At 26.8% G+C, this 9,598-nt stretch overlaps 1 protein-coding gene and 1 non-coding gene across 7 annotated transcripts in view; both read right to left on the bottom strand.

Annotated features, from left to right (window-relative positions):
• LOC112690765 (la-related protein 4) overlaps window positions 1–9,598 on the bottom strand; it is a 34,837-nt gene that overhangs the window by 11,354 nt on the left and 13,885 nt on the right. For 3 of the 6 annotated variants that reach the window (XM_025564856.1, XM_025564855.1, XM_025564854.1), the window contains exons 2-7: window positions 9,445–9,586; window positions 4,243–4,345; window positions 2,980–3,156; window positions 2,764–2,900; window positions 2,593–2,705; window positions 1,792–1,932 (exon numbers count right to left, since the gene is read on the bottom strand). In XM_025564856.1, the coding sequence (XP_025420641.1) occupies window positions 1,792–1,932; window positions 2,593–2,705; window positions 2,764–2,900; window positions 2,980–3,156; window positions 4,243–4,345; window positions 9,445–9,586 (813 nt within the window). Of the gene's footprint in view, window positions 1–1,791; window positions 1,933–2,592; window positions 2,706–2,763; window positions 2,901–2,979; window positions 3,157–4,242; window positions 4,346–5,692; window positions 5,846–6,128; window positions 6,851–9,444; window positions 9,587–9,598 lie in introns of those variants that run through there. The other 3 variants (XM_025564858.1, XM_025564857.1, XM_025564859.1) reach the window with 3 other exon arrangements.
• Window positions 260–341, bottom strand: LOC112690777. Its single transcript, XR_003149250.1, has one exon. It is a non-coding gene; the product is annotated as a small nucleolar RNA Z195/SNORD33/SNORD32 family (small nucleolar RNA).

Raw genomic sequence — 9,598 nt, 5'->3', positions numbered from 1 at the left:
GAAATTTCATCATAAACATTAAATTCTTAACTATTGATTTCATAACTTGAACATTAAAAAATAATATTAAATGAAAACGTTTACTTCAATTGTTAGTGCATGTAATAAACTATCAAGAAAAATCATAAGTGATAATTTATCATGTTGAAATAAAAAAATTATTAAATTATGTAGGATGTTACCTTAATGTCAAATATTTTTTAGTTTTTATCTCAAATATAAAAATTATAATCCATGTTATATTGTTATTTAATATAAATATGCTTCAGTTGGTAGTGCATGTAATAAAAAATCACTTGAAAATAAAATCATAACAAGTGAATAGTATCATCATAAGCATACAATTTTCATTATCATTTATTAAATCTAATTTTGTAATTCTATATTGATACTAAGGGATATATTATGATTTTTTTTTTTTTTATAATTGATGAAGATTTCAACATATCTTTATATAATCTCGATCATAGTTTTAAATTGGATAACATTTTTAGTTAAAATAAAATATTAATGTATATATTGTAATTTAAAGAAGATATTTAAAATATTTAAAGTTTGTCCTCCAGAAAACTGTTCACATTTTTATTAGATATTAATAAGATAAATTATAACACTATTTATCAATAAAAGAATATCAATCATGAAAAGTAAAAAGTTTATAATTTTCAATACTTAATTACTAATATTCTATCTAGCAAAAAAAAAAAAAAAAAAGATTATTTAATTTATACTATAGACTAATAATTTGCAAAACTTTAAAAAAAAAACATAATAAAATTGCTGTAACATACTACTTTATTTATGTTTAAATAACACGATTTATAAAAAAAAATAAAAAAAATAAATGATTAATCATTTAATCAAATCAATAATCAACATCAAGATAGATAAAAATATATTACCAAGGATATAAAAAAAGAATACAATAACATAATATACATCAGGGTTTTTCAACAATATCCATATGGTAGTGGTTATTATATTTATATTCTACGAAATATGGTTACCACAAGTACACCAACACCCAAGGGAATACTTTTAGAAATTTAATTTATAAAATATAGAATAGATTAAATGATGAAATAATCTATAATTTAATTAATGTATCAAAATATCATGAAAAAGGTATTGTAAAAATCTTAGATAATCTTTAATATATAACTGAATTAAAAGAAAATTTAATAATTTATAATTAACATAGTTTACGTAACTGAAAACATAAACCTAACCTGAATATATAATAATAATATAAAAACAAAAATAATGTAAAGAATTATACAACAATATTATAGTTAATAAGCATTAATAAATCTTTAATACAATCATTATAAATTATAAATTTAAATTATAACAGTAATTAAGGATATTATTCTCAGATTTTTTTTTTACAACCATATTCTATTATAAGATTTAAATGTTATATATTTATAAATTAGTTATAAAATAAGTGTACTAACTGAAAATAATTTACAATTATGATAATACAATTAATTTAAAATACAATATAAAACAAACCGTGCAACAATACATACCCATAAATAAGCAGTAAAAATATTTATTAGAATATTTAGTCAAGTGATCATATGAATAGAAGTCTAGTATGTCTTAGTAGTGAATAAGTTACTTATAGTAGTTGTGTAAATTAATTTAATTAATTGTCACAAAATAGTGCTTATAAATTTGTTTGTAATAGCAATATTTTTTCAGCTACAAGAATGATGATTACAATGAAATGCATAAATGCTATGGCAGTGGTGGCCGTCAACATGTTAAAAAGAAATATTTACTAACCTGAAATTCTTTGACCTCTTCACGAAGATACAAAAATGCTCTTTGTGCGTCTTCATCATTTTCAAATGTGATATACCATGAATTATTATGAGCAAACTCACATGATATCATTTTAGGACATGACTCCCCAGCAAATAATCCCTGTAAAAACAGTTAAATAATATAAAACTAATACATATATACAATGTGTAAAAATTTTAAATAACATCATATAAAAAAAAAAAAAAAATCTTAAATAAATACACTAATAATTTATAAAATACAATTTTTAAATGTATAATAATGAATAAATTAAATGGTTACATATATAAGGGTAAAGGATGTATATATATATAAAAAAAATACATTTTTCCCCATATATATATATATATATATATACACAGATGAAATATTTAAATTTAAATAAAAATTTAGTTTCTAAGTTTTTACTTAAAAAATTTACAATTAAAGATAAACTGAAAAAATTTACTAAACAAATAAATATTGTAAATGTTAAAATTATTAAAATATAAATTAGTTAATAAATATATGGAGCGAAGAAGAAACCATCAGGGCAGTGATAGAATGGAAACTAGAAGGGAAGAGACCTCGAAACAGACCAAGGAAGAGATGGCTTGATATAGTAGAAGAGGATCTTAAAGCCGTGGGAGTACAAGAATGGAAAGAAATTATTCAAGATCAAGAGAAATAGAGAGATATAGTGTTGGTGGAAAAACTTCTAATAGTTTTAAATGTCAGTGAAGAAAAAATAAATTTATGAAATTTTACTGATTTTTAAATAGTATCAATTACTAAACAAACCTTTATATCTTCAATTGGTGTAGTTTGAGGAATTTCACGTAAGATAACAATACAACGCTTATGATTTGGACGAACTTTTAATCCTTCATCATCAACTTGTACATTAGGCGACTCTAATAAAAAAGTATAATAAATTGTAAAATAAAACATAATGATAAACACAATTCTTACCTCTTAAGACTTCAGTTATCAGCTTGATATCTTTAGTTAATTTTTTTACTTGATTAAAATTGGCAACCGTCCAAATTGGAACATATTGATCATTATCCATTTGTGATAACAAATATGCATCATTAGCCAAATTTTCTCTATTAAATAAAAATAAAGATTTTGTTATGAAAATTGACATTTATTTATCTTTATTTTTTAAATGAATTACAATTTTACCTAGAAAAATAATATTCCAATTGATTTGATAAAAGTTGTTTGAGTTGTTCTACTGATTGTGATGGCATATTGTCAGTAGAAGTCTCGGCGTTTACCATTGTGCTATTTTGTCCAGTTAAAATTGTTGCACTATTTTTACTATCCAATGTAGACACTTCATAACTTCCATTTATAGAGCTAAAATAAATTTAATAAAACAATTTAACTGTGTCAATGGTCCACTACATTTCTATATTGAATATTTTTAAATTAATTCTCAACGTATATTACATGCTAATCAAAGCAATCAATATATTTGCAGTCAAAACAATCAATTTAAATAATAAACTTTAATCAACTTTCTGTTTAGGTAATATAATATAATAAACTCATATTATTATGCATCCAACTTAGAATACTTTAAAAATTCTACTGATGAATTATAGTAAATATAGTTTGTATAAAAATGTTATATACATTATGCATGTTAAACATAGAAATTACATTTAACTATGAAGACTAATAAATAGAAAAAGTAAAAAGCAAATTAATTAAAAACAAATGCAGATGAATTAAAATATATGAAAGTACATATCATAGTTAAATATATATACATTATTATAGTATTATATTTTAGGATAAACTAAAATTTAAATTAATATCCAAATTATATTTAATTTATTAATACATTTATAGTTCATTTGTTTTAATTTCAATAATTAATATAATATAGTATCAAAAGATAAATCACAAAAATAAAACTATATTTATTTAAAATGTATTTAACTATAGAAAAATAAGTTTAATATCAATCGAACTTAAATACTATAGTTAAATATAAAATAGTTATGCATTTTAACATCATCATTTTATAAAACTGTTTAGTAACTCACAACTGAAAAAACAGATGTTTCTTCTATAAATTATACATGTAATATGAATTACATATATAAATATTTAAAAAAGAATATTTTATAATGTAGCATCGATTCGACACCATAATGAACATGATTAATAACATTAGGTTCTAATTACGTGCATTGAAATAGAATTTAAAACAAATCTTAATGTATATAAACTATAAAACTATAATGTTACTTACATAAATAAAAATGTAAAATAAATTTACTTTTAAGTTAACAGTATATAACAGTTTAAAATTTTCTAGCAATATTTTGACACTATAATGAACCATTAGGTTCTAATAATGTGCATATTATACATTAAATTCAACCTATATCAAATTAAGCACTTATCAAAATCAATAACACCTTTTATGTGTACCTGTAAGAAGTGTTAGTAGCAGTAGAAACAGTCAGTGGTTCTGGGGGACTATAGTGCGCCCCAGTTGAAATTTTTCCTACGTCCCCATTCATGTACATATACCCTGTTAACAAAATTAACAACATATATTTAACATAAAATATTTTACATATTCACAAATGGATTTTCAATTGAATGTAAAAAGATTTTTTATTTGCAAACCAATTTATTTAGATCGTTTTAGAACAGTCAATGTATGTTTTTAAGAACAATAAAACAAATCATTTTCAAATCTTCTTGCTATTAGTTATTATCAAAAATATTTTGTATTAGGTTTTTTTTTCCTAAAAATATTATGTACTTCCTGTATCGATCATATAATAAAATTTGAATTAATATTTGTAAAAGTATTATTGAATTAATACAGACTATTACTATACTTGTTTAGTAAATAAGGTTGTAGTAGAATATAGATTTAGTAACCTAAATATTTGGTTAAAAGCTTTAAAAAACCACTAATTAAACACATATAGAGATGTAAATTAACTATTTCTCTGGAGAAAAGAAATGTTAGTGAGCACTAAAAATGAGTTCTAAAAATATCTGACTAACAAAATTTACTTCCTTTTTGAAAATAGTAGATAATATCAACTATTAATGCTACAATTTTTTATTAAAAAATTCCTATAAAAGTAACAAGATAAAAATTAGACTTTAAAAATAAGAATTTTGAAACATGAAAGTACTAAATATAAATAAGATAAGTGAAAACATTATTGTAATTATCAAGAAATCGATAAAATGGAAGCAGAAACTTCTAAGTTCTATCTACTATAATCAGAATTAATTGTATATTACAATTGTAAAGATGAACTGAGATACTTAGACTTAAAATATTTTAATAAATATCAAGATAACAACTTAAGACAATCAAAAATGCATTATCAATATTTATTGACAATGTAGTATAAATTTGGTACCACCTACAATTTTATATTTTAATATTTAATTAATAAGACGTGTCAAATATGGTAAAAATTCCCTATTATTAAAAACCAATGGATCTTATGGACAAAAAAAACTTTTTAAGTAGAACTAAAAAAATGCTCTACTATAGTTGAATATCTAATTCACAACAGTAAGTAAATGCACAAGACAAAAAATTAACACACATCACAGTTGTACTAATGCCAAACATAGAAAGAAATAACAGAAACATAAAGTATAATAAGGAGACAACATGAAATTATGTTTAATATTAGGGGCGTGGACCGATCATAGACACGATTATCCAACAAGAGTCAGTGTTATGGTTCCTAGTTAGCTAAAGAAAAACGCAGGTAAGTACTTCACAACATAAATACAATATTCAAAGCAAATGGTAAATTTCGTTGTCACTTCGACAATAAAAATAAAGGGAAACCGATATTGGTAATAACAATTCGATAATAAGAGTAACAAAAATACTAGCCCAACTAAAAACGGCAGTCTAATTATAAATGACAAAAACGGTCTGATTAACATACACACACATTAACACAATAAAATTCACTGGCGAAATTCGCAATTGAAAAAACTTCTAATGTGGTGCACACATATTTTTGTAGGTTATCAGCGAGTACACGACTTCTCGGGTTAACTAACCTATACGCAAGCAGAACGCCTATCACACGGACCCGTTGAATGCCAATGGCGACCGAATTGATGATATAAATTTTATATTAATTATTTTTAAAAATTTTTATTTATTTTCAATCAATTATTTACGTTTTTCAGTCTAACCTAATACTATTGAGACATCCCACAACATTAACACTTGCGAGGAGATATTAAATTTAAAACGAGACAGCCCCCAGATATACAAAATTATCGTCAGACTTAAGCGTGACTCGTTTGATGGTGCTTACCTGTTTCTGCCACCTCCTTGCGTAGGAACATTTAAAAAAAAAAATGAAGAAAAAAATCCCGAAAAACGGAAGTACTTGTACGCGTGTGTTTTCTATCTGCGGCCGACTGGCTGTGTGGCGATTCAGCTGTGGATAAGAGCGGCGCACATATTTATCTAGCGCACAAGGTGTACACGACGACACGGCGGCTTTTTTATTCGTTTTTTTTCTTTCAACAAGTTTACCTGAATTCATCCACCGAAAACCATGTGCACAAACACCAAATTCCACTAGGTAGCCTTATATGACTAGACGACGGTGCATACACACACACGCGCAATATACGCAATCGACACACACATACGACGCGACTGTGACTGTATATCACGACTGTACATACGCACACGGATCGGACGATGGGGAGTTTTTTTGTTTTATTGTATTTTTTTTTCTTTCACTCTGCTTGCTTCTTCTTGACTTACAGCTTCGCGTCGTTAACGTGCCCGGTCCGCTAGGTGACTCGCCGTGCCCCGATTAAATATTATGTGCGGGAGAATCGGTCTCACCCCGGGGGACGGACGAAAAAGCACCGTCGAAAAAATATATGAGACACGCGACACCCGGACAAATTAAAAAAAAAAAAAACAACAACCGAACGGTCAACGTATTAAATGAGATATCATTCGTGTGTGTATTAGCATTATAAAAAAGCCTTGCAAAATGGACGACAACACGAACACATGCCACAGAGCACGGTACTCGTGGAAGAAAAAATCGCATGTGCCCAGCGACTGGAGCGCGATCTGTGCGCGCCGCCCTAATTCCCCTTTCCCGCTAATTTAGTTTTTCGTTCACGCCAACGAGACGACGACAACATGCTACCGCCGCTATCACTCAATCACTACCGACGTGTCCTGGCGGGGGCAGTCGCCCCGCGCGGATGTACCAAACACAGAAACTAAACCCACGGACAACGTGGCGATAAAACTTATTATTAGGTATGCGCACAATAGTGTTCTACAACTGGCGTCGCGTATAGATTACAAATAGTCTTGCTGTGCACACGTTTTCACTTATCCATCTGACCTACTCCCAGTGATGTATTCGTAACTTTTTTCTAGGGTATACGCTCAGCTCATAAGCGTTTACAGGTGGGAGGTGGGGCTAAACCCCTTAAAAAAAATGTTCTACCTACCTAAACTCAAAATTACATAATATGATGAGGACTTAGGATATAATCCCGCCAGACATTTTTCCCAGGAAGGGGGGTACATATGTCAAAAAAAATTTTTTAGAAGATTTGAAGTGGGCGCGCGGCCCCTTAGTTCCCTTGGATTTAACCTGCTATGGAAGTCTACATTTTAAATTTATCTTTAATTAACTCGTAGGTATATATCATGTATGAAACATAATATTGATGTTAATATTTTATTTTCATGAAACCTAATGTTTTATTTTGTGTAATAATATTTTAGTATTAATTTAAAATAATTTTCACAAACATACGACGAATAAATACTGATTAAGTGACAAACTGACAACAATATAATAATTAATAATCACAATACATTCAAAATATTGTATACAGATCGGTTAATATTGTGATAAATTTATAAACAGAACTTTTTGACTGTTGAGATTTATTTTTAACAATTATTATATCAATAATACAATATCGCACGTGTCCACCGGTATTCTGATGTAGAGTATGCTCGGCAGTTTCTAACAGTCTTCGCAAATACCCGAAATCAGAGAAAATGTAATCGAAGTTTATGCGGGTACAAGGCTATTTTTGGATAATGGCTATAGTGTATAATAATAATAATAAATTCTATACTGTTGTTGTTGTATAATGTATGTCTTATGATGATGAAAAATTAGAAGCTTACATATACCCATTATGTACTAATGATTAGTTAGCGTATACCCATAATAGACGAATTTTTTTAAAGGTATACGCATAAATCCAAAAGTAGGGATCCGGATAAATGGCGTATACCCGCGTATACCCTCCAATACACCACTACCTACCCCAATACTAGATATTACTTATATATTCCTTCCAGTATGATGTTTCTAGTTTAATTTTAGGGCAGTAGCTTTAAACAGTTAATTAGTTAATTTACATAAATATATACATTATACATGGTATATTAGAAAGGTTAATTTTATAAATTTGAAGCATTGCAAGTTTGCTATCTTCTATGCACATCTTTGTCCTTTAAGTCCTGATAAAGGTACGTTTATCCAAAAACCATCCTTATTTTACTCTCCTTAACAGGGTATCCTATGAGAGGAGGGAGAATGGCTATCGCCCGTCCTCATAAGAAGTGTATTTGCATTAGCATTTTCATTGGTCAACGGTAAATTATATTTTAAATTTATTTAAGTACATACCTATATTATAAATTATAATAGATGATATTATTTTTTATCAATTGAGCAGACATGTAATTTAAAAATTTCTATTAAGGAAGTAACAATTTTGGGTTCTTGTATAATTTTCCATAATGTATTTCATATTAGAAACTTATAGAACCTCTAGCAGACACTATTAGACAGTGCAATTAGACAGATATTTGCTCTAAAAATAATGTTACATATTATTACTTAACCCATACAAAATACAAATTGATAAATGACAATATTGCCTATTGGTACTAGCGGTGATGATTGGTCAATGGCGTACCTGGGGGGTAAATATTTTCTTTTTAGATGATTTTTCGAAAACAATACAACTGAATTATTTAAATCAAAAATTGTATATGCCCGATAACATGCCGATAGTATTTTCTGTCTAATATTACCGTTCACTTCGAAAGTATTATGGCACTGTTTCACAGTAATAAATCATTGTCGAACTTTTACATTTTCTCAAACCGCAAATAAAATATTAAAAATGCTACACGAGCAAATATTTTTTTTTGAATGCATAATTTTCATTTTTACGGTTCGACAACACATCTAATAACTTGTTAGTTATAATTATATAAAATTTAGTATTACAAATTTACAAGTCAATACAATTGAATCGTACATTTTAAAAAGGATAAATATATAAAAATTAAAATTTTCCAAGAAAATAAAGAAACTTATTTTCTTTTGATTATTTTTTTTATTTTAGCAACTAACAATAATGCATTAATTAATTCATAACAATAGAAAATTGATACGAGCCCTTCTCGCTCATAAAATATTGGTCTATATGTGTAGATGAAAAAATATAGCAAAGTCAATTTTGTTAAAAACTCAAAATGGGCCCTTTTAAAAGTTCACGATTCAATCAATTAAATTATATTATATTAATAATATTTGTGATTTATCAAATCATATTTACCTTTATTTTTTCTAAAGTTTTCCAATTTTTTTTTACTTGATTCTTCGTCAAACTTTGGTTGATTTTCAGACAATGACTTGTATTTGAATTCGTTTGCTTCGGGGTTCAAGGTTCCAATGGAATTACAAGGAGTAGTGAGTACCTAAAATAGGAA

This window comes from Sipha flava, unplaced genomic scaffold (genome assembly GCF_003268045.1).
Source record: "Sipha flava isolate LNK unplaced genomic scaffold, YSA_version1 51_pilon_pilon, whole genome shotgun sequence".
In the NCBI taxonomy this organism is placed as follows: Eukaryota; Metazoa; Arthropoda; class Insecta; order Hemiptera; family Aphididae; genus Sipha; species Sipha flava.
The sequence above is the reverse complement of the archived record's forward strand: the minus strand, read 5'-3'. Positions and strand labels throughout refer to the sequence as shown.